Genomic DNA, 26,019 nt, shown 5'->3' on the forward strand with positions numbered 1-26,019 from the left:
CACTTTTTAGTTGGATTAAAATAGTGTATTATAGTTTGGTACATGCTAATGCATGTGTATATATGCTGGTTTTAGTGCTATGTTGCCATGTGAGGGCCTTCAGGCACATTCAAGCTGTATTGTGCAACTTTTCGCCTGAAGGACGCCCAACAATTTCGTTGGAAAATAAAAGCATTTCTGATTTACAGACAGTCCGTCATAATTGGCGCCTGAACGGCGGATAAATTCTGAATTGTCGTTTTCTTTGGACAAGCATGTTGCGAATACGCGTATGTATTGCCTGCAGATGTTCGGTGACTCGCGTTCTCCGCACGATCGTCAAGCAAGAGCCCATGCGTGACTCGGGAAAAAAATGTCACGCGCGAACATCTGGCTACGGTAGTCACGTCGCTACACGAACGTACGCATGCCCGAAAAAGTCACGCGGACTGTTTCTTTTGTATACTTCCACTAGTGTAGATATATATATATATATATATATATATATATATATATATATATATACGTAGACATTTAAACGTCAGGAAAACACTTGGGACAAAATTATTTCTTTCTTCTTGCGTTTTTTTCCTTTTAATCTTTTTTAGGGCCCCTTCCACGCATTTTCTGCAGCGTGGCGTGGTGTGACGATATCCTCGATGCTAACGGTAGTTTTCTCACCGAATTTAACTTGCATGAAGTAAAGTTCCCATATTTTTTTTTACTTTAGTCTAATGTAAAGGCCTTCCGTAGCCGGTTACCGTGTTTACTCGCTAATTACTAGCACGGGTAATATTGGCTAAATTGTGGCTTATGTTGACTAGTGCTTACCCGTATTGGCAATTAGCCTGCGAATTTCTTACATGGAATAACACATAAAAATGAAGCAAAAGAAAGGCAAATTTGATCATAATTCCTATTGACACCGTGGACATGCGTGTACAAAATAAAGTTACTTATTGTAAAACACGCTGAATCAGCAGATGCAAGTGTACCGGTCTGATTTGTGTACGCACGAACACACGCACGCACACACAGCAACCGGACTTGGGTGGTGAAGGGGCTGGAGGTGCATGTAGACAGAAATTAGTAGAAGAACCACGCTAACAACAAGGGAGGAAACGTTTGTACGACGTTTCGACTGGAGCCCGGTCTTCATCCCTAACGAATGCCGGACTCTGGTCGAAACGTCGAATAACCTGTCGTGTATATATATATATATATATATATATTATATATATATTATATATATATATATATGTGTGTGTGTGTGTGTGTGTGTACGGATTTCCGAGGAAGTTGTCTAAGAACGCTTGCGCATTAAAACAAGAAGTGTGCGGTAACATCATTACTCCCAGGCCACGTTATATATAGTGCGCCCGACAAGCGCAGAGAATTAAAAGCCGTGTCGTTTCCATTAAACGCGCGTAAGTTTGCGGAGCGGAGGCTGGAAACTGCGCGGAATCCAGCTGTGTCGTCCATAATGGACTTTCCTCCTGATGTGTCAGCGTGCGCGACCATTTTCGGAAAGAGAAGCGCGCGAGCGTGCTCGTTTGCTATAGCACTCACGAAACACTTTAACTGGCCTCTCTCTCTCTCTGTCCCTTATTGTGCACGTAAGTGTCTTCTCGCTTGGCGCAGCTGTTCTCTTATCAGAGGCGACGCTGCCTTTCAAACGGTATTATTCCCGACGCCCGTGGTGAGAGGCCTATATAGCGAACTCGCCTTTTCGGTCTCGTTATAGTTCTGTGCAGTTTCCGTCAAACCCGTGCGCGCAACGATGCAATGAAAATAAAAATGGTGCACCCCTTACGTCAATGTGATGGTATACTTATATAAATTATATGCGTCCATATATGAAAATGTGTCTTCATATGTGGTTAGCGTTTACCATATCTGGATGCAAATAGGGCCATATACGCCACGGCTGGCCCATATATGGCGGTGTGCTTCCATATATGCGATGAACAATATATACAGCTCAATAGTCGGTTACCAAAAGTTGCGTAGATCCCATGGCATATCGCCTCCGAGATTTTTGACAGCGCTCCGCGGACATTCGCGTGGTATCTGAACAACGTGATTAGAATGATGAAATATCAGCATTATCTATTGACGGTAGCAGGGGCGTAGCCAGAAATTTTTTCGGGGGGGTGGGGGGTTCAACCATACTTTATGTATGTTCGTGCGTGCGTTTGTATGTGTGCGTATATATACGCAAGCAAAATTGAAAAATTTCGGGGGGGGGGGGGTTGAACCCCCCCAACCCCCCCTTGGCTACGCCCTTGGACGGTATGTGCAAAGTTATAGACACGGCAGATGCCGCAGAACTGTTCTGTATATATTTTTTAATAGCAACCCACGAACCATGCCGGTAATGAGCCTTTTTCACGATGCCACGGCGCATGCATGCACCCCTACTGGAAAAGTCGCGAAACGTTTTGGTATGGTCCACGCCCGCCGCTCAATCTTGGATACTTGCGTTCTGGCGATCCCGGATCAACACGCGAAACACCGCCACCCTACCTAAACGTTTTCAGCCGCAGAGGACAGCGCATGAACATGAAAAAGAGGGATTGAACGCATAAACACTTCGCGCGGTTGTACTTGGAAGATTTTTTTTTTTCTTCTTCTGATAACGTGCATCTGTGGATATTCGTTTCCAACTGTATTCAATTGATATCTTACGAATGACATCATGTATCGGTTCATGGTGTGAAACAGGACAGACATATATCACGTATTACTGTTGATGCCTGAACGTTTCATGTTATCACGCAAGTCGTGCGATCGCTTCCACTGCGATCATGTCACGATAAGACGTCGAACTGCGCCTTATGGCAGATGTGCTCCTGCGCCGAGAGAAAGAGATACGCACAGTCAGATAACAACAAGGAGCTGTTCTTGCTGTTCAAAATCGTTACTGCGTGGCGCCGGCTTTGGCGCGGTGAATTGTCGCGGTTTCTTATCGCGGAAGCTTCGGCTTCCACGGTCGCGCCATTAGCAGTTTGCTATCTGTGTACTTACTTTGCTTGCGCTGGCCGCCGCACTGGAACACAGTATAGTTACGGTGCTCGGCTGCTGACCCGAAGGACGTGGGTTCGATTCCAGCCATGGCATTTAGATGGAGGCGCGATATGTTAGAGGCCAGTGTACTGTGCGATGTCGGTGCTCGTTAAAGGACCCCAAGGTGGTCGAAATTCCCGGAAGGCGTATGTCTCATAATCATATCGTGGTTTTGGCACGTAAAATTCCAGATTATTATTTGTTTTATGGGCTTTTACGCTGATGGCTTTAGAATGGGAAAGAGGAAAAGGGTCTTCATGCTGTGCATGGCGATAATTCAGCGCACTTGCGCTCGGCGAATGGCATAGTTAGGTGGCCTTATCATATAGCGGTATCCGCTGAATTTGGTGCTCCTAAATTTAATACGTTGCAGTGGTCATCTGTAGATATATATTTATATAAGCAAACCGCTTACCAAAGTATTAAACATTCTGCTTATGAAATACATATGCTCGCCCAGCTATTCCTATGCGCTTCTCAAATTTACGTCAAATAACAATTTATTATTGCTTTTGTACATATGTCATTTTCATGACCCTAAATAACAGGGAACAATTAGGTGTCCACATTTCCCTGCATGTAAAAGTACTTTTGGGCATATTTAAATAACTGTCTTTTCAATGAGTTGCTAAGAGATAGATTGTGGAAAGGCAAAACATATATGTATGTATGTATGTATGTATGTATGTATGTATGTATGTATGTATGTATGTATGTATGTATGTATGTATGTATGTATGTATGTATGTATGTATGTATGTATGTGTGTATGTATGTATGTATGTATGTTTCGCGGCTAAACTTCGATCGTTGACTTCACAAAAGCTGTAAAGAAAGGCAGGTTCGTTCTTCTAAAAGGAAGGGAGGTTTTCTAACGCGTTCGCTGAAACACGCCTAGTTTACAGACCATCGCAGCAGGTATACTTACGCCTCACCAAAACTCTCTATAAAGAATGTGTATTTCGTGCGCAGGCATCCTGGTGACGGCGACCAAGAACTCCCAGGACCGGTACGACTACAACGTCACCACGGTGGTGATGCTCACCGAGCTCTGCAAGCTGTTCGCCGCCACGCTGCTTTACCTGAGAGAGTGAGTGCATGACACTTCTATGAATGATGATGATAGTAGCCTTTCTAATTTACCGGCGTTCACCGCTTTTGCTCGCGATAAGCCCGCCTCTTGTGCGGCTGGCGCAACACCTGTTTCTATAAAGCCAGGTATCGGATTCTCCGAACTTAAAAACACAGATGTTCTTTGGTGGCTGTGTTTGATAGTATATATATATATATATATATATATATATATATATATATATATATATATATATATATATATATATATATATATAATATATGTGCAAGTCTGTACGGTAGGGTAGGATTGCTGGAGGAGCAGTGTACGTATTGAGAAGCGCGAAACTTTACGCTTTACCAAGGAGGTTCTAAGATAAACCACTTGCAATGAGAAAAATCGATAGCGGTTCCTACACTAAGAAAAAGAGTCATTTGACTCTCTTTTGTGATTCCTGACTTGCCTCTTATATGACTCTCTTTAAAGAGATACGTTAACTCTCTTTTGGGTCACACGACTCTCCGACGAGAGTGTACAATGATCTCTAAAGAGAGTTTTAAAGAGAGTCAGATACGTGGCAAGCCCGGACGAGGACCCTGTGGCGCAAAAGGGAGTTAACGTAACACTTTAAGGAGAGTCATATACGTGGCAAGATCAGGTCTCGCAGAAGAGAGTAACACATACTCTCTTTTTTCTTAGAGTGTAGTCGAGACGTACGGTGGTGAACATCGTTTAGAGTCGTACTAAACTTTACCAACATTATTTATGACGTACAAAGCAGCGTCAGCACTCGGGTGCTTTCCTTCCAAACACCTCGACGCCGACTTCGCAGGTTTATATAGGTAAACGAGGAAACAGAAAGTACGAAAGGTTTTCAAGGCACCTCCGACATGAGGAGATGCAATTTGAGATCCCTGCCGATTCTCACGAAACAGCGCGTGCTGCGCTGCGTCAAAGCGCGTCCTCAAACGGCGCGTGGAAATTCTCAGCAACACGTATACATGAAATTCCAGTCGCCTTTTACACGTGTATTGCAGTTGACAGGCGCATCATCTGCGGCTGTCAGCTTAGCTTGTATGCGCGTCTTCTTCGAATTGAGCCTGATCAGCTTGCAGATGCCGCTTCGGCTCTTGGCGAACGCACCGGCTTTTTGTGCCAGGGTCGCGCGTGACATAAGCGTACAGACAATTTGACGTGTATATACACGACGACGTACGTACGTACGTCTCTGCAGCATTCGTTTCTGAGGGAGAATCCATTCGTGGCATGTGGAAGTCGACGTGATCCTTTCTTTCGCATACGCCTACCGCGTAGGGTTCATAGGTGGACGTCGCAAACCCTTCATTCAGCGTAGCACAGCAATGAAGGACAACATATTGCGCATGCGTGAGTATTCATACCCGCGCATGCGCAATTTCTTGTGATGGCGTTGACGTGTGCCCATGGAGGAAGAAAAAAGCATTGCGTCACGCTGCCAGCCTTGCTATACGCGAACTCTCTGTGAAGCCAGCAGTGTCGGCCAGACACGTGACATTTCGCGTAACGATCACGCAAGGAATGAGTCTTGCGGAGACTTTGGGGGTTTGGTGCCCGGTATATAGCTTATTTTAATCGAAGCTTTCTTGCTCGGCCATAGAGGAAAGAGAAAAAAAATATTGGTGAAGCTTTCACTAAGCCGCGCAATTGGACCAATTGAAACAGCGAAACTGGACGAAATCTGAAGTCTAATCTGGTTGCTTCTATAGGTTTTGATAGGCCTTAGCTATAGGCGATGCAGGTTGTTTCTAGGTTGCCTATAGGTGGTTGCTAGGCTTTGGCTAGGTGATGCTAGGTTGTTTCAACGTTTATTCTCAGCGCAGAGAGGTTCGAGTTAAACCACAAAGAGCCACAGACACGACCCGGATGTCCAAACTCCATAGACAGAACCTCGCGCTGAAACCCAGCGTTCGCACCTCTCATATATCTACGGACTGCTTATTCTATAGTTGTAGCTAGGCAGAACTTGGTTGTAGCTTGTTGGTACAGTTTGAATGCGATAGTTTTCTTCTTCATCTTTATAGTGGACCAGTGGTGAGCAGTGGGATTTACCCAATTTCTGTGGCGCGTACCCGTTTTATGATGATGATAGTTTTCAGATAGGCCGCACCACGGCACATACCCGCAGGACGCACAAATTACGGCTAGCATTAACAGCTTCGCTGTTAAGTAACTAGGAGAGAGCGTGATTCCGCTAGCCCCGGCAGGCCAACGCGTCAGAGGACGCGTTGGCTTGCCGGGGCTAGACGCGTCGGGACGCGCAACGCGTCCAGGTTCGGATTAGGCCCCCGCAACTCCTGCAGCAGACCCTAACTCGAGCTGACCAATAGTAGCGCTTGTCTATCAGCGTGACCAGGATCTATTTCTCGTTATTTTGTTTTTATGACTATAGCAGGGGCGTAGCCAGAAATTTTTTTCGCGGGGGGGGGGGGGGGGGGGGGGAGTACAATCATATTTTATGTTCGTGCGTGCGTTTGTATGTGTGCGTGTATACATACGCAAGCAAAATTGAACATTTTCGTGGGGGGGGGGGGGGGGATTGAATCCCCCCTCCCCTCCCTTGGCTACGCCCCTGGACATAGGCTTCAAGAGTGTGACGTGACGCTCACTCTCTTTTTTTTTTTCCTGCCTCCATCGCATGTGTTCGGGCGCAGACCGGCAGGCTCACAGAGGTGTTTCGAAAACAAATCTTAACTGGGAGCATACTAAAACCTACCGCGCGCTCTGACGTTTTGATCACATGATGGGCCGGCACAGTGGGCATCAATTGACATGCGTAATGCTCCCTCCTAACTTTTTCCTTCCTCCGTGGGGGCAGCATTGAAGGACAAGATATTGCGCATGCGCGCGAGTATGACTACTCGAGCGTGCGCAGTTTCTAACCCTTCAAGGATGGTGTGTATCGCTGAAGCTGCGGTGACGGGTTTTCTGCAAGCGCCTGAAATCACTAGCTCAGTTTCCTGCAAACAGCACAAATAAAATTGGCGGCGAAATTTCTCTGAGCGAAACTGTCGTAATGTGTCGTGAGCGCTTAAGAGGCCTGTTGCAGTGTTCAACTTGATAATGAACTTCAAATATGATCAACTTCAAATAATAGAACGAAGCTTCAAGCTGCCATATACATTATTGATTGAACCACTCTTCTATATACAGACCACTGTTATCCATTGCTCCAGACTTCTTGATAGCAAACTGCACGCTTCGAACATATATATCCTCCGAGATGCCATGCTTCGAAGGATTTTCCGCCGTCTGCGTCAACGAACGCTGGTATGCCTGCCGGACAAAGTGCGCGTAGTTTTGTATGTCTGTGTGATGTGCGAGACGGGGGGGGGGAGGGGGGGGTGGAGGAAGGAATTGCGGCAGCACTGTCCCTTTGTATATGTGTAATATATACACGAGTGATGTACCGTGCGTGTGTGGGAATGGGCATGCGATTCGGGTCGAGCATGCGTGGTGCGCGCGCGCAGTCGGGCTGTTGCGTTGTCCGAGAGCCTCCATAGCCGCCGCCTCGCCTTTGACGAGCGAGTCGACACACGGGCGCGCTTTTTGTCAGCAGGGCGGTGTGAGATCTCGGCGGAGGGGAGGGGACGCTGACGCATCGCTTGGATTGCGTTTCGCGCCGTATACGTGTACCGTGTCTTTTCTATAGTTGTGTGCAGTGTGAACGAACGCGGAAATTCCCATTGGAGCTGTTTAAGCTCCAGGTTGGTCCGTGAAAGCTCCTAAGTGGGCATGCGCGCCACGGAAAGCGGGTATGTGCCAAGCAGCTCCTACCATAGCATAGCCATGCGTAAGGGATCCGTGAGGGTGAAGAGGAAGAAAGGGAGGAGGGTAAACAGGGGCGTAGCCAAGGGGGTGGTGGAGGGGTTCAACCCCCCCCCCCCCGAATTGTTCAGTTTTGCTTGCATATATAGGCACGCACACATACAAACGCACGCACGAACATAAAGTATGGTTGAACCCCCCCCCCACTGAAAAAAATTTCTGGCTACGCCCCTGAGGGCATAGCATAGCCTTGTATAGTTTAGCAGCGATCGACAGCCGGCCGGGATCGACGGGGATCCGGCCTGCATATGTATTTACACACACACACACACACACCCCACACACACACCCACACCACACCACACACACACACACCACACACACACACACACCACACACACACACAGCATCACTACTGCTTTCCCCTGTAGTACAGCTGTGCCTAGTCGCAATGCCCATAGACTGTCGCGCCGCCAAGCGAATTCAGGGAGCGTCCTCTCGAGGAGGGTTAGTAGACGATAAATGGCAGCACTACGCAGTCGGTCCCTTGTCGGCTGTGCTAACCTCAGTGTTAAACGCATGGCAAGGAAGGAAACTACACCTTTTGCATGTTCCCTGCATCAGTGAACAAACCGGCCCTCCGTGACATCAGAAATCGGATTCGTTCTTGCGAGACGCGAAGTTTTCAGAAAATACGTGGCAACTCGCGCTTTCAATGCTAGCCCACAGCGTACGCATACTATCAGCTTCGCGAGGCTTTCTGTAGCCACGTAGTTAGTTAAATGTTAATCGTCTGAACATATTCAGTTGAAGCTCACCCTATTTTACTTGCATATAGCATTGGTCAGTGTTTCTTGTAGAGCATGATCCCATAACACTGTACGCGGGAGGTCGCGCGGGCTCGCGATGTGCTCTTTAAAACTCAGCGATCTCAAGTTGTCGATACATTAAAATAGGGCCTCTATCCTTGTGTCAGCAAAGCGCTGTTACTAATCGTGCGAGCGACGTTTCAATCATTCGAGGACGCGTCTGCTCCACGCCTTTCGTGAAGCGAAACGCTTTCCACACCGTCCTTCGCCAGTTTGCTGGTGGTTGGTTCACAGGCCAGCGCGGATTCGCTCAGCTGGATTTCAAGCACGACGGAAGTGCCGGCCGCGATGTCCTGGATACTCCTCGTACCTCTCGCTGACCGCGCCCCGTGACGGAGTCCTCGCCCGCTATGCCGTGCGCCGCTCAACGTCGGGACCTTCTCCGTTCGTCGATGTTGTGCACTGTGCCTCTAGCTGTGTTTCGCGGACTCCGTCCCTGAACTCCCGTGACCGTTTCCCAATCTTTCCTGTCCTCTTTTCTCTTCGTTGGATGGATTGGCTCCTCTCACTTTTCTCTCTATGTTTCCTACTATTCTTTTATTCCTCCTTACCCCCACCCCTACAAGGCACTGCGCCGGTCCCTATAGTCAGACAGAAATTAGGTGCCTTTGTCCTTTCCCTGAATAACCCTGAAGAAGCCAGCGCTGCGCCGCTTGTTTTTGTACGTTTGTTGATAGGTGGCAGCACACTGCAAGCGATTTGCTCGTTGACCGATCCGAGGGTAAGGGTAATGTTGGTAATGTTCTTCGCGCCCAGACCCCAGAGCGTCTCTCTAATAACGTGGTGACGCGGAGTGGTCGAAGTCGTTCGGCGAAGGAATTCTTCGGATTGCTTTCAGCTGTGATGTTGAAAGAACCATCTTGACGACAGGATTGTTTCACTGGACTAGAAGACTGTGAAGGCACCGAGAGTGACAGCTGTGACAGCGACGATGAACGATCAGCTGAACTCACGAGGAGCGAGTGTGCAACTCACGTCCCCTCGTGTGTTAATGTTCTTTTCACGCTTGTAAGTCACTTTGATTGTATTTAACGTATAATATCCTTGAGCGAGATCACAATAAAAGCATAGTTTCCTCTTGTGCATTGCATGTATCAAATTATTGTGGATATTATGGAAGCGCCGCATCGCAAACACGCTCGAGCTCGACCAGCGAAGCGAAATGGTTAGAGCGATGGAATGTGCAGTCACGGCCACAATCCACGCCTCTCGGCTAACTTCTTCGACGTTGCGAAAAGCATACGTGTGCATCTTTCGATATTCATATTGGGATCGTGCTGATCGAATCTGCATGCGAGTGAAGTGAATTGCACGCGGCTAGTCTCAGCATGGCTGGGGACACAAGCGCTACTTGAATGGATGTAAATGCTCGTGTTCGTTGAAGACGTACATCCGCGTTCCCGATGCGCAAGTAATGACGACGGCGTATTATTGTTTGCAACCATCACCACGTTAACGTGCGTGTCCCGTGCAGCAGCGATGACGCTACTCGCTGGCGGCCTACTACTGCGGCAAATCGGTCAGGCAGCTCGGTACTACTACATCGCAGTGCCGTTCAGCTCATACGTCATTTTAGTTCATGCAGGTTTCTGTAGCACGTACAGGATTTCGCAAAGCATCGTTATGCACGGTAACGGAGCTGAAAGATAACCTTTCACACCGCAGCAAATAATTAGGTGGCGAGTACTTTGCACTTTCCATGGTTTGGGAAAGTATTTTAGTCTCATATCCAATTCAGCGCGGCTCATGACTTCATCCGGTGAAAGTGGCACGGGCCGTACGTCCGCACGTACTATCTGTTCCTATGCTAACAAACGGGTTGACCCTCCTCCCGGCGCCATCTTGAATAGCACGACGCGCCACCTATAGTTCGTGGGCATTGCGAATACGGTTATGGTGCATATAGAAAGTAAAAAAAAATGTGTAATAAACGCACTGTACATTGGCTAAGTAAATTTCTTGGTGATCATAACAACCACCCGAGTCCCTCGTGCTATACACAGTACAACAAGCACATAATCTGACCATACTTTGTTGTGTTAATGCGTGCACTCGACAGGAAGGAAATGTTCAGGGAAGAAGGAGCTCGCTACCGTCTGTCGAGCGGATGTCAGGTTGACCTGACACCACCACGTCGTCGCCAATTGTGACCGCGACCGCGCAGTGGGACGCGCCGTTCCCAGTGAAAATAGCTCGCGTTTTATGTTGACTGCAACTCCGCTAACGGCGATGTTGCGTGTCCATCACGTCACCCGCGCATGTATGTCATTTCGCTTCCTTTCGGTCTCCTGTAAAGTGCATGCAGTCGAAATGTGAGGGCCTGTGGTATTTGTATGACGAATGACAACTGTTTTGTCAATCGCCATGCACAGCGCATCAAACTCCCATTTCTTTCTTCCTTTCTGAAAGAGCACCCGCGTGAGCCGTGCCATAATATACTAAGTGATCATATGAGCTTTTTAGGGCAACATGCGTGCGCGTCGTACGTAAATGATGATGGATACAAGTAATATGGACATACGGTTTTTTCAACGGGGTTTGTTTGTTTTGCTTGTTTCATTCTTTCCGTCACGGTTCGCGTAACGACGCCCCTGGCACCGCCGTGCGGATGTCGATATACCCCTGACCGCGACCGAACGTATGAATAGACGTTTGTCGAAGGCTGCGCAACAAAAACGCGCCTGGGCCCGCCTCGCTGTCAATGTATATACAGACACTCGTGTCTCGGCTCATACATCTGCCTTTCCACGAACGTCGGTATATACAGAAATATGACGAGTCCATATATGACATCAGACGCGTTGCGAAGGGACGTACGCGTACCTCTATGATTGGACCCTGTTTGATTATACGTCTCTGACAGTCCCGTGCTGCCCAAGGCGGTGCCTTCAGCCAATGAGCATGTAGCCTGTAGGTGGCATGATTGTCCATCCATGCAGACTTGCATTTGTGAAAGGCTCCGATTTCTACAACGAGAGTTCTACAAACATGCTTTGTGCTTCCCGCAAACCTGCAACTGAGTCTGGAGAGGACGACAAAAGAACCGACGCCAGTTTAACCAATTACTGACTTTGTTTATAAATATCACACAGGTTTTAAATCGCCGTAACGTCGAATTTATAGTATCGCGAAACTATATGTTCGTTAAGTCCAGGCCCGTAGCCAAGATTTTTTTTTTTTTTGGGGGGGGGGGGGGGCACTTGCTGAAAGCCTTGACTATTTGAGAAAAACGCCTAGTTTCATTATTTATTTTTGGTAAAACACCATGTATCATAAAAATATCGGGAGGGGGGGCGGGCTCCTCGGGCCCTCCCCTCCTGGCTACGGGCCTGGTTAAGTCATTAGGCCGCCCACATGCGATCTAGTTTTTCGTGTCTCAACATCTTCGTGGCCACCCGAAGCTTTCGAGCACGCATGGCACAATGACCCGGCGTGATAGCGAGGCAATTGACCAAGATTCCCCTTCCTGCAGCGTCGCCTCAGGTTAGGGCGACCGGCACCCGACAACCACTGAGGATGTTCAGGAAGATGACAGAGTCGCGGACCAATACCGAGGTAGAAACGGATGTTGTTCACGACGCTGCAGAGGACGAGCTCGACCCGATCGTAGGTCGCGCCTTGATGACGTCATTGTGAGATATGTCATCGTCGTCCGACCACTGTGCCGCGCATGAACAGTAGCACCGAAGGCGATGATGGCTGGTAGGTCCGGTGAACTTCGGCGCACGGAGAGTCAAGATTCTGGCGCAACTCGCCGGTAGGTCGTGGACGTGCACTGTTCGTGGTCCTGGCCGTCCCGTGGACGCACTTCTCCTGGACTGTCGCAGCACGGCCTCCGAGATTTTCAGCGAGCCGCCGCCGATGTCTGAGGCCTCGTCCGAATGGTACGGGCGCGAGGAGGGCGATGACATTAGTTGGCGTGCCAGCTAGGCTGGGCATCGATAGAGTTACTGTATATATGTTCTCATATACAGTAACTCTAGGCATCGACCTTGCCGCATAGGGTTCACTTTGCCAGACGGGCATCCGGGAAATGTTTGACGGCCCGCGGACGTCGTACCAGGATCGCAGCCAGGCATCGATATGCCTAGTGAGGACCAGGAGAATAAGCGTCTGCGACGGAACGAACGCGAATAAAGCTGGCCCTGCAGCGAAGACTTGCGACTGGCCATGTATACCTGCGGCCCATAGCTAAGACCGTAGCATATATTCTTTGGCCCACAGAGGAAGTCCAAGTGTACGCGACTTGCCCTGAAAGCGAGTGCCTTTGTCGAGGCTAGCGTTCCGAGAGAGATGGCGTCTCTGAGCTGGCTCCGTGGCTCGTGGCGGACTTGGTTGGTTGGTTCCTTAGGGGAATAGCTCAACCCACTACGGGGGATCGGCCACGAAGCGTGCGGCAGTAGACTTTGTGAAAAAATAAAATAAAAGGAATATGCGAAAAAATAATTTATAGTAAAGAAAAATGGCGGACTGCGATAAAATGTCGCCCTTCACGTGACTATGGAGCGCGTGCAACTGCCGTCGTCTACTTTCTCTTTGCAGCATCTTCTCTGCACGCGTGCTTAATTGCATTGCGGCGCGACACGTGCGATATGTTGTTATCATTATCATATCATGCGATGCGATGCATGATGATGTTGATAACAGAAACTGTAGCACGTATGCTGCTGTGGGCTGGGGTACTCAGGGCCTGCCATGAGAGGGATATAGTTAGTTTGAGGACAACTTAATTTGTAAGGCACAAATGAAGTTTTAGGGGCGAAGCTTCTTATAGCATCACCTGGTCGGTCGTCGCTCCATACGGCGTGCCCCCGCCGTCGCGTCTCCCGTATCATTCAATAGATGGCGCTGTCCCATAGAGATGCATGCAAACTGCAGTTGGGTGACGATATACTAGATGGCGCTGTCCCATGGAGATGTGTGCAATATGTGTGCAAAAAAAAAGAAGAAAAAAAGCAGCGGCACCCTGCACGCTAGATGGCGTGCAGTAATCAAAGCGGCGTATCGCTTTGATTACTGCTGGGCGAAACCACTGAACATTTCACGGTGTAACCATGATTGCTTCAGGAGCTTCGCCCAAGCTATTCACCCGTGGATATGCTGTAATTTTTTATATACGTTTACGCAAGATTTTTATTTGTCCTGAACAGGGTTCAGTTTTTTTTGTTGGCAAACACTGCAGGCGTGGAGCTTTTGAATGCTTCATGCTTGCAACGTTTTCATGATCTCCGGATCAACATATGTGCATCATCAGCGACTCATGCCAGAAGTACCCTTAATTTTCAGTGGGTCTTCCTTTCCTCGGGTGTAAATTTTTACCCGCGGGCGTGCATTCTCATATTCGCGATGCGGGTGTATGAAAATGAAGCCGCTCGGCGATAAAGGTTGGCTCAGCGGCGAGAATAAGGTCGGCGGCGCAGCTCCGGAGAGGCCCCGCCCAGATGGTCGAAGCGCGGCAGCCGATTTTAGACCTTTTCACAGGAGCAGCCTCGAACCAGTCAGCTGCAGGGGTAGAGGGTATGCTCTCAGTGTTGCCATCGTGCTTTGGGCTGCGCCACTGCCGTGCTTGTGTTGCCTTGGTATGCGTTTGTGTGACTGTGTTATGCACCCGTCTCCGATACGAAGTGACTATCACGGCAGAAAATTTACTGCATTCGCATAGCAAGTCATCTGGCCATCACTGTGTCGTGTACGAGTGAACGAACAAGCAGCAGAAGTGCAATATTTTAGGTGCAATCGTGTATCCGCAGCACAGTACGCCACGCCACGCGATAAGTGCAAGTGTGGCATGTTTGCGCTGCATCGTTTTTCCTTCGTCGCCTGAATTGCGGCAGCAGTGGGTGGCTTCAGTAAATCGGAAGAACTTCCGCGTGTCGCCATCGTCACGCCTCTCTTCCCGGTATTTCGTTGGCGGCAAGAAAACCGACGAGAACAACGTTCTCGTGCAGCACCCTGGATAGGAGGGTACGCAAGCCACTGATGACTCACCTAGTAACTCGTAGGAATGTTACGGATTCGTACTTCATATCGTCCATAACACATGCAGCGGCCGACACGGCTGCAAACTCCGCCTTGTCCGGTTACGCATGTGCAGCCTGCGCGCGCCGTACTTCACCGAAGGGCCTCGCGGCAACCCACGCGCGATGGGGCCTACTGTTCACGGCTTGCGACGGTGTCACATTCTCCTTCACCAGCACGACTTTTTCCTTCACATTGTGCTCCAGTGACTGACCCACCCAGCCAGACTGCACGTAGTTGTGCGACTCCAGTGCCTCGTAGTTGCACACCTGGCAAAGACCCCACACATTCGCCTCAACGATATATTAACAATGTTTCCTCGCCGTATTCCTGGCCACTCCACACGTGTCCTCGACATAGTCTTCGGCGTCGTTGGGGTGAATGTAGGTCAAGGCATCTGTGAAGAAGAATTGTGCGGTGTTTACAGTTTACAGCTGACAAACTTACGCATCGCGAACGAGTATGCGCGGAGGTTGAAACTGATGAATGATCCGTAGACGTTAAGTACGCCAATAAAGGAAATCGGTAGACAGCTGCAAGACATTCTAGTTACCGATTAAGTACGCCAATAAAGGAAATCGGTAGACAGCTGCAAGACATTCTAGTTACCGATTATTAACACTTCACGCCGTGATCGACCTTCTACTACGCTTGCTGCTACTGGTACCGACGACGAAGCACTGCCGTTCGCAGACGCGGAGCTCATTCTTGCGTTGCAAGCGCGAATGCGCGCCAGCGAACGGTTCAGACAGAGACGAATCGGTCAGTGGCAGCGACGACACCAAACAAAACAGTCTAAAGAAACGAAAAATCAGCAAACACGACCTTTAGCAGAGATCTCACACCAATGGATAGCGCGCCGATTCGAGTACGCGCAGCCCAAGATGGCGATTTCGCCAATCTTGCACGTTAGGCGGCGCGCATTTCAATATGGCGCCCCCCTGGCGTGAGAATTTGAAAAGGTGTTTTGGGCAGGCTTGTGTTGTGCAAGATAGCGTGGCACGCGCGGAGCGGGTAGGAGCGGATGGCTTCAGCGCCTGACATATTTCGGCTCACGGAGCAGCAATATAAACTAATACAATTGTTTCAGCGCCCTCATTGTCATTATTGTCTTTGAAATTAAAAGGTGCACTTCCGAGCTGCGTGCTGCATTCAACCGTACATACTTGTATGCTTGTAATCTTCTATTTTTTATTGTATCCACATTTTTACTTTCTTGCGTATGAGATTTTCTATCTGGTGTATATATTGTATAACTGCCGTATATATTATATAATTGTATTGTATATATTCGCACCGAAAGTGTCACAGTGCAAGGGTGGAAATATTGCAATAAATGACGGCTTCGTAATTTTTTTATAGTTCGCCAGTAATTTACTAATGTTCTGTTCGGGCAACTGTGCAGTTGGTTTGTGTTGATAGCTTTTCTGTTTCTTTCAATAAACTTTATGTTGCAAGTAAGCCTTTGCAGTGTGTTGTTCAGCTGTTTGTGATTATCTTGCGCTACCTTTGTTTCATAGCGGAATTGTGCCAACCAGCCAAAATGTCAACCTTATTGCAGTGCACTTTTGATGCACACATCGGTATGTTCTGACATGATGCTCTGAGCTTGGCCTTCGTGATCAGCTCTGGCAACAGTGCCTACCAGAGCTAATCGTGGATGCCACGCTATCAGTCAGTGTATCAATATTTCTGATGCTATTAGCATGCTGTATATTTTTCGTACACATTCAAACATACGCGTGCGCAAGGTTTAGCGAAGTTTTGCCGCAGCAACCCATGCCCCCTCCCAATGGTATATTCCGAAACAAAACAAACTTTGCAATGGATGCAAAAAGGAGAATGAAGTGACGATGTCTTTCTCACAGCAGCCTGTATTTGGTTCCAGGCCTTGCGGGGTTAAAGTTGGGAAGTATAGTTATTAGAGTGCAGCATCAGAGGTCCTTGGCTGCCATTATCGTCAAAAATCGGCATGGCCCTAACCCTGCTAGTTAAACAATGACAGGGCAGGTCCGACAGAGTAAATAGAATGCACCTCCCCCCTTTGTGTATATGCCTATGGATTAAAAACACGAGGTTGGAAAGATTAGTGAGAAGTTCTGCAGAATGTAATGCTAGTCTGTTTTTGAGTTTATAAGTTTTTTCGTGCTGATGAAATACGATGAAAGTTTACAAAATTTTAGTCTCCACATTTTGTAAGATGGCTATGAGGATACAATCAAGGTTTGCGTTATTCAAATATGCTTTCCTGCCTTCCTTTCACAGCCATCCATTTCAGTCCCTGCTCGTGGAAGTCAGCAAAAACCGAAAAGGTATGTGTATATATAAGGATGCGATGGCTTGGAATTTGAGAGTTGGGTGCGTTGGGCTGTGATTCATAGTGAATGACTTGACAGCAAATTTTGAGTGAGGGAAAATGGTAGCTGCATGGGAAAAGCGCTCTTTTTGAACAACTTCATTTTTGCGAGTGAGGCCTTCATTTACATGAAAAAAAAAAAGAACAAGAAAATTGATAAATGTAAGTGGCATGCACACTTGTTTTTTCCTTCCAATAAAAGCAGTCTACTTTATTCAATTATCGGGTAAAATCGTAATTATTTCTGCCTTATTCTGCCTTCCTTGCGATCTGCAGGGCATTGTGTGCAGGCATTTCTACGGCTGGCGAAAAAATGTATTCATTTGAGAACTTGAAACGTTGTTGGTTGGTCAATTTGAATTTATAACTGTACAATATACGGCAGAACATGTCTCATTTCATGCTGTTCTGAGTAAAAAAAAAAAAAAAAAAGAGTTGATACTTGCACATTTGCGCAGGACTTGCCTGATCATGTACTTTTGCATGACCACAAGTCATTGTTTTACGTTACTGTAGTAGTTTCTATACAGAAATCCCTTTGGAATTTGGCCTAGAACGCGCTTTTGCTTGAAGTCCTAGTTTATGCACTATTTTGTGCTTGTTTGCACTGAAATGAGGAGTAAGTCGGGATCAAAATAATGTAATCGATCTGTTCCAGTGAAGTTTCTTCCCTTCGATGGTCGTGATAAGCAAAAAAAAGTCAAATGATAGAAAGAAATTTGCATAAATGCTGCTTGCCCACATCTTTTCGACATATATATTATGATGCATGTACACAAGGATATGTATCGGCATGCTCAAAGTTGTCCTCCTGAATTGACCTCTACAGCCCTGGTGTAGTGAGGGGGGGTTCAACACCCCCCCCCCCCCGACATTTTTCAGTTTTTCATGTGTATGTGCTATATATGTGCATGTATACATGTGCATATATACATGCGCACGTACAAACACATGAACAAACATACATCAAAGTTCCCCGTAAAAAATTTCTGGCTGCGCTTCTGCTCTACAGCATTTATATACTTATGCTGTCACAACAAGTTGACAACCATTTCACCAAACTTAACAAGTGCAGTTCATGTAGTGAGTAAGTTAATCATACAAGAAGCTAATTATCTTGTGATACATGAAAACTGCACACTGCTTAGGATACCACACTGATTGTGTATATTTGAATCTCGTTATAGCAAATACAGATTTAATAAATTATCAGTTATTACAAGTAAATGAATAATAGTGTTGCCGTTAAAACAGTGTTACGAAAATACATTTATAACGAATTATTGGATATAAGAAAGATTTTTTTCTTGCCTGCTGGACTTTGTTTTTACAAGCTTTGACTGTGTGCATAAAAGACGCTGCCTCATTCTCCCCACACCAGTGCTCTTCTTGTACTTCGTGCCTGCGCTGCTGTACTGCTTCTACAATAACCTGGCCTTCGTCAACCTGGCCGCATTTGACCCGACCACTTACAACCTGCTGTTGCAGTTTAGGGTGGTCATCACAGGCCTGTCCTTTCAGGTGAGTGTGCTCACAAAGTTAATAATTAGAGATTTAACCTATTTTCTCGCAATGAAAATGTGAACGTGCATGGCAGTGACTAACACTGGTAGGGATACATAGTGATGCACCTTGTGACGCCTTGTTCAGCAGTGCATTAAATGTCTTTAGATTATGTGGGTGTACTTGTCCAAGCATTTCATAGAACAAAATTGTTGTCTCTCTGTGACGGCTTAATATTGCATCCAGAATGCAGTAATTACTCCCAGCCGGGCGGGAATGGAACAACGTTTTATTCCATGCTCATACAGACACAGTTGTCAGACTGTACACCAAGTTCTGCCAGCAAAAATGAACTGCATGTTGTCAACTGCGTCACTGCCGATGCGTATGCATAAGTGGCATATCATCAGTTATTGCAGTAGTAATTCTGTGTTGCCTGTAGTTAAACTCTGCACTACAAGATGCCACCACCTACACGCCTGCTCCCGTTTGTGCCAGATTGTTGAACCGAATCCGATCCTTACTGAAAACTGCACCTAAACATATTTTAGCCTGAGCTGAACCCAAATTTGATTCGTTACTCTCGGAACGTGTCTGAACTTGAATCAAACGAGTATTTTTTACTACCTTAGTTCAACACCGTGACATATGCCCCCAGTAACCCCAGCCCTCCGTTAAAGCTCGCGAGCGATATGCTTGGTGGTTAGTTATACCCTGGTTGGAAGCTGATCATTTCAACAGAATTGCCTATCTGGTTGGATAATTGAATTAGGAGTTTACAATAACTCCAATCAAATCTATTGTTCCTGGCATTTAGGAGCCAATTAAAGAAGGAACCAGAGTGGTTTTGAAACCTCAGGAACAATAAACCGATTTTTTTTGTTGGAGTCATTGGAATGTTAGGTTGACCCTAGCTGATACACTTAAAGGCATCATGAAAATTGGGGGAAATAACCACTATTACAGATGGTTATTTGCTCAATGCACTGCATAACCTGCAACTGTATTTCTGCTATTAGAATGATAACAGATGCTAGAACCAAGGCAACTTGTCTGCGTGATGTGTATGCTTCTCGTGTGCAGGTGCTCTTCAAGAAGCAGCTGACACGAAAGCAGTGGCTGTCCCTGCTGCCTGCTGACTGCAGGATGCATTGTGAAACATCTTGGTCTGCCATCGAAGTCGCCACATGCTGCAGGTCGGCAACGTGGCCGGCTTCTTCAGCAGTTTGTTCAGTGCTCACATGTTGCTGCTGCTGCTGCAAGTGAGTATACTTCGAGTTTTGAAAGGCTCATCATACTGTCTTAAAGATTGCCAGTGCACTTTGACAATCTTGCAGCAACATATGTTTAGGATGCGACCAGCATTGACATTGAAACATAGCGGCACACCGTTATCACCGCTCAGACGTGTGCATGACGTTCTGCAGCTGAGTTCCTCTCTCATGCTTCGCTCTTGACACTTTCTTCCATCTAGTGGCTGGCACCACTGCGATGTCCACATCGTTAATCCAGACATGGCTGGAAAATTGGCTGAGCTAAATTAAACGAGCTTTCAATTTGCAGTTCACCTTAGCATGCACTCATTTTGCAGGTCTTCTGTTCCTGCTTTGCTGGCGTCTACAATGAGTTCCTGCTCAAAGATACGGGTGTCAACATTGACATCATGATCCACAACGTGTTCATGTACATTGACTCGATCGTCTGCAACGCGGCCGTGCTGCTGGTGCGCGGCGAAGCATGGAGCGCGTTCTCTCGTGCTTCGGTTGCGACGCTCGTCAACCCGCTAGTCATCGCTATCATCGTCAACGGTGCCATCTGCGGCATCGTGACGTCGGTCTTTCTGAAGAGCCTCAACTCGATCCTCAAGACGTTCGCGAGCGCGCTAGACCTGTCTGTGATGGCTGTGCTCTGTTGGATTATCTTCAAGATTCCCGTCGACGCGTACACCGTCATGGCGATTGCTATCGTGTCCATCGCCATCTACTGCTACTCCCAACAGCCCGTTGTGAACAAGCCCAAAGAGATGCCACGCTGTCGCGATGACGACGACTTGGAGCGCGGCCTAGTGAACGGTGGTAAGCAGCGGAGTGCTGCCGTGAGTGCAGAAAAAAGCGCTGTACTAAATGTATAAATAGCTTTTACATAGACGACAACATTAATTAAATAAGGTGTGACTTCCTGGCAGTGCACAGGTAACCTTCGAAGTCTACGACGACTGTTGCAATATCGGTCACATCTCTCTGGCCAAGCCTGAGGGTACTATTGTATGTAAAGTGCACGCATTGTGGGAAACCTAGTCTATATGTACAGTCGCGCTCAATATGACTTGCAACACTGGCAGCACATGGCCTCATGAGTTCGAAGATTGCGCATGGCTTCAACTTGTTTTTATTTCAATAACTAAATGGTATTTTTGGGATCATACTCCAGTGAGAGAACAGCGTTTAGTTATGGAAATAAAGGCTACTGGAAGGCATGCGCAGTCTTTGAACTCATGAGGCCACAGGCTCCCGTGTTGCAAGTCATATTGAGCGCGACTGTACATGCTATTCCTTTCATTCATAATCTACAATATGGCTTTCTAAAAATAGCCTTTGTTGTTTCATTACTGTGCAATATTATTTTTGGACAGCGGTAGTCTGCTGATTTGTCAAACCTTATAGCATCTCACTGAAATATTGATCAATCTCCATTGACTATTGCAATAACTGATGGCAATACTAGTGACCTGTTGGGGACATCGTCATAGTTTGTGATTGTAGCTTAATGCTAGGTCCCTTCAATTTTGCACAATTCTTACAACGATCAGGTCTTCGTTTGCTTGAACAAATGGAGACAATAGTAAAGGGTACCTCGTAAATTCTTACGTTTATAACAAGGTTAGTGTACCTTTCTTCTTTGTTGTGGAGGGGAAGAGAGAGTGTTCTTTCTGGATTTGAGTAGCCGTGTTAAGAACCATATAATGGCCATTAACAAGATATCCGGTACTCCAGCAACTTGTACTAGCAAGACAACGTGGAAGTTATGCAGTGCCGGGTTGATATGGGGGCTTTAATCTACAAGTGCTTTTTTTTTGCAGGATTTCTTTTTTATTGACATTGCTCCATTTGCTGTTCACGGAAACCAATGCAAAAGAAAAATGATAGCCTTTACTGTGTATTGCAGCCTGTTCTTGTAGCACGAAAGCTCGTTTCCAATTTCCTTTTCACAGTCGACAAAAGTTTGCGTTATGAATATAGATGTGATCTACGTCTACGGTCTGTGCAGATCTACATGGCGCTTTTGTTTTTGCCAACACCCCTGGCATTTTTTGCCTTGGAAGGCGGGGGGCATTTGTTGTGGCATGAAATTTTTTTTAGGCGCCGGTAATATACAATTACAAGATGGAATGTATGACGCCTAGGTGCTTTATTATAGCCTATATGTTAACAAGTTATGTTAAGAGTCAGTTATCATAAGAGTCAGAATAAAATTTGATTATTCTAACATTTTCCTAATAGAGATTGTTAAATACAGGAGTCATAGACTCTATAGAGACACTATACATAGATACACGGATATATGTTGTTGCTATCCCTTCAGTTAAAAACAGCACGTTTTCAGGCAGTTTTATCATTTATTTTGAGACTCCAAAGCAGATTAGAAGTTAAATGTCGGTGCATAGTGCAAATAAGGTGAACAAATTGACAACATGCACCAAGTTGTTTATTCTTCACACATCATCTATAATTGCATAAAAGTGGTTCTATATTATATTACAGGAATATGAGCCAAGTGACAAACCATATGTGTCTGACATTTTGTTTGTTAAGGTGCCCTGCTGGATGAGTATCTTTTCTTTTTCTGCTTGCTAAAAGCAATGTTTTGTAACATGCATGCTTAATCGAAGCGAGGAAAGCCCAAGCATGTGATGATTTGTGTTATTTATGTAAACAGTATAAGTGAGACGAGTGGCATCCAGATCAATGCAAGCACACAAAATTTGAGAGGAACAAATCAGCGCTCCCAAGTGATAAAAACACTTGTTAACAAACACTTCAAAGTCGTTCAAGGTTCGCAAGTTTTGTCATCTTTTTCTCTCTGTCACTTCAGCTTATCACCAATTTGTAAAATTATAACCACAAAATTGGTTGAGCCCATTGCCAGTAAACACTCATTAAAGGACCAGGTCATTTCGTACTATTATTTATGTAAACAGTATAAGTGAGACGAGTGGCATCCAGATCAATGCAAGCACACAAAATTTGAGAGGAACAAATCAGCGCTCCCAAGTGATAAAAACACTTGTTAACAAACACTTCAAAGTCGTTCAAGGTTCGCAAGTTTTGTCATCTTTTTCTCTCTGTCACTTCAGCTTATCACCAATTTGTAAAATTATAACCACAAAATTGGTTGAGCCCATTGCCAGTAAACACTCATTAAGTGACCAGGTCATTCCGTACTATCACTTTTATTCCATATATATATATATATATATATATAGCCTTTATCACTTGGACTTCAGTACTTCATTTTTACTTGTCACATATTATATAAATGGTCATTCTTACTAAAAGTTTTTGAAAAGCATAAGTTTGCTGCAAGCAATGTAACCCATGCTGTCATTCATGTATCATGCGAAATGTAATTGTGGAAGACTTGAGAAATTTAAGCTTACAGTGGTTAGAGGTTGCAAGCAACCCCAACAAGCAATGCAACATTTTGCTTCCTTGCCAATTATGTAACTTTCAAAGCATTTTGTAGTCGCTTTTAACGTCAGTGAGTTGAAAATTCTGGTTAATCTGAACTTTCATGTGGCTAATGGCCTAACTTATTATGAAATGCTGCCTTGTTTGCATTAAGAGCGTAATGCATTAGGAATGTATTGTCGAGATGTGTGTATATTTGAAACACAGGGCACTGCTTTTTGATTTGAATGGCATCGCTTCAACATAATGATGCCTTCCCAGTTGCTGATAACGTACCAGTTATTCTGGTCATATGTATCTATTTGTAATTTAATTGTGTGTGATGTACTTGCATTTTAGGCCACAATATTGTTATAAATGATGCTGTGCTTATTCAGCTGCAGATTATTTACACTTTAAATCTGCATCGACTCTGCAATTACTTTTGATTGGCTTGAACATTTTGGCGCAAGCTTTTACATAACAGAGTCCATAGCGAACATCAAATGATTGCCAAGACTTTGCTTTCAAGCAAAGTAACTCATACAAGCCTACAGTACTTCTAGGCATGGTTTACGTAGACCACATCATGGTTGTGGGATCGATCTACATTGTTTCTTTGAATCATCATAAAGATGCCCGTGGGATTGCACCTTAATGAATGTTTGCAGCAAAGCTTTTTCACTTCTTGTCATGACAGAGCTTCGAATACGAACAATTATTGAGCGCACATTTTTGTGAACCGCAATTTAAATTAATTTTCAAGCATTTTTCATAATGCTCCTAGTCTGTCGTGCTTTCACAAGAGAACATTTTATACGTGTTTATTGTGAGATGGTGCAGGTTCCCTAGGCAGATGTTCCTTTATTTTCATAGCGAGTCCAGTAACAGAATATATTGTTGCCTTTTTAAAAGCCAGGTAGTTCACTCTTCTTACTTTCGGTAACGTTGATTCCTGTTGTATAGTATGAAATGCCACAGAACTTAATGCTGTGAATTCTACGAGAAACTTCGAATGCAGGCTAAGCCTTGTCTGTGATACGAGTGATGCCCTTTTTTGACTGCATATCGAATCTCAGCATAATGGTGACACAAAAACTACGAATTCACTGTCCATACAACATGGACAGGATTAATGGCATTGTCAAAGTTCTTTGGAATCTTTAATTCCTTTATTTCGAAAGCAAGTGTCACATGTTTTTTCATGCCGTTAATAGGGTTGCCACCTGTCCGATTTTAGACTGGCCAGGCCGGTTTTTCAGATGGCGGGCCGGTTCGCATCGGCCACCATTGGCCGTTTTTCTTTTATAATAATGCCATTATTTATTTTTTGGGTGTTTTATAAGCGTCAGTTCAACAACTACGACGGTAAATATTTATCGTCAATCACCAAAACTCTTACGCTATTAGTCAACCACTTTCTGGGATCCCTTCAAGTCTAGCGATCATTGGAATAGAGTGTATTATTGCGCATGTATGGTACATTAATATCCGACATTTTTGTGGCATATGCACATTTTAACGTTCCTTTGTGTCTGTAATGCTACTGGCCTGTTGGATTCAGATGCAAAGGAGAGCTTTTTTATGGACAAAGCATTGTGGTTCCTTTTCAGTGCAGCACATTCAAAGTAATAAGCGAAGCGTCATTCCAATCACGGGTACTTTTATGTTAGCAGTTAGGCTAGTTGGTTAGCTGAGTGTGCTGCTTTTGTTTGTGCATTGGGTTTATTTGGCTCAATGAAAGCAATGTTACATTAAATGGCACTGTATGCCGAAGAATTGACATAGCGTCTATTGTTCAACATTATTTTAATCTCCTGTTAACACCCCCCCCTGTCGAAGGGCCGGTTTTTTTTCAGGATAAGGTGGCAACCCTAGCCGTTAACAGAAATGGTGATACTTTCAGTGAATGGTGCGAGACTGCATACAAGTTTTGATTTGAAGTAAACAAGTTTAGTGTGCAATACGCGAGAAGAAACATTATATTAAATATAGAATGTATAAATGTATATGCATTTAGTATTTACTTTGTTTCTTTACATTGTTTTGCATGTACACCGAGGAGTTTTCAACTGCTGCAGCTAAATCCTCACCGAACGTGGTTTAAGCATAAATGTTACCTGCAGCATCAAGGATGCCTAGCAACTGTATTACAGCAATCTTTGCGTGCATGCCATGCAAGATTAGGCATGTCTCAACGAAACTGCGTTTTTGTTGCCGTTTTTCACAGGCGTATCCAGCTCCCTTCTAGGATGCATAGGATACATAGAGGCAACATTCAGAACGTTGTGGCAACATTGCGTCATTAATTTGTGCTTCAAGAGAGAGGAAGGGTTGGAGGACCAAAAGCAAGGAATGTTTAGAAGTTTGAATGTTAGCATATTTGTTATATAGTGCCTGATGGACTCGGGTTTCGTTTTCTTTTGTTTGGTGTTGTGATGTGCAGTGACCTTAAGGTTAGAAACCAAAGTTTTTCATAAGTTGTTACAGTGTAATGAGAGGAAAACAAGAAGGGTTTACACATTTTGTTTTTAGGACAGAAAGTGCAGTTGATGCACGAAATAAAGGAGTCTTCATGCTGACTGTGCCTGTTTTTCTACTTTTGTTTGTGTGCTTTACTGTCTGTCCACAGGTCTTGGCTGGAGTGGTATTATTTTCTAGTAGATTTCCGAGCATCAAATACCC

At 45.6% G+C, this 26,019-nt stretch overlaps 1 protein-coding gene across 1 annotated transcript; it reads left to right on the forward strand.

The window, feature by feature from the left end:
• Nucleotides 1–4,017: 4,017 nt before the first annotated feature.
• On the forward strand, nt 4,018–25,916 carry LOC119401594 (UDP-galactose transporter senju-like; the record flags this gene model as incomplete). The annotated part of the gene is given in 8 exon segments (XM_037668496.2): nt 4,018–4,135; nt 17,074–17,120; nt 18,546–18,685; nt 19,751–19,798; nt 19,800–19,859; nt 19,861–19,929; nt 20,259–22,835; nt 23,098–25,916. Coding segments are annotated over 7 exon segments (1,022 nt in total), but the record flags the coding sequence as incomplete, so codon positions are not given.
• Between the last annotated feature and the right edge of the window lie 103 nt (nt 25,917–26,019).

Source organism: Rhipicephalus sanguineus, chromosome 8 (assembly GCF_013339695.2).
Source record: "Rhipicephalus sanguineus isolate Rsan-2018 chromosome 8, BIME_Rsan_1.4, whole genome shotgun sequence".
Lineage (NCBI taxonomy): Eukaryota > Metazoa > Arthropoda > Arachnida > Ixodida > Ixodidae > Rhipicephalus > Rhipicephalus sanguineus.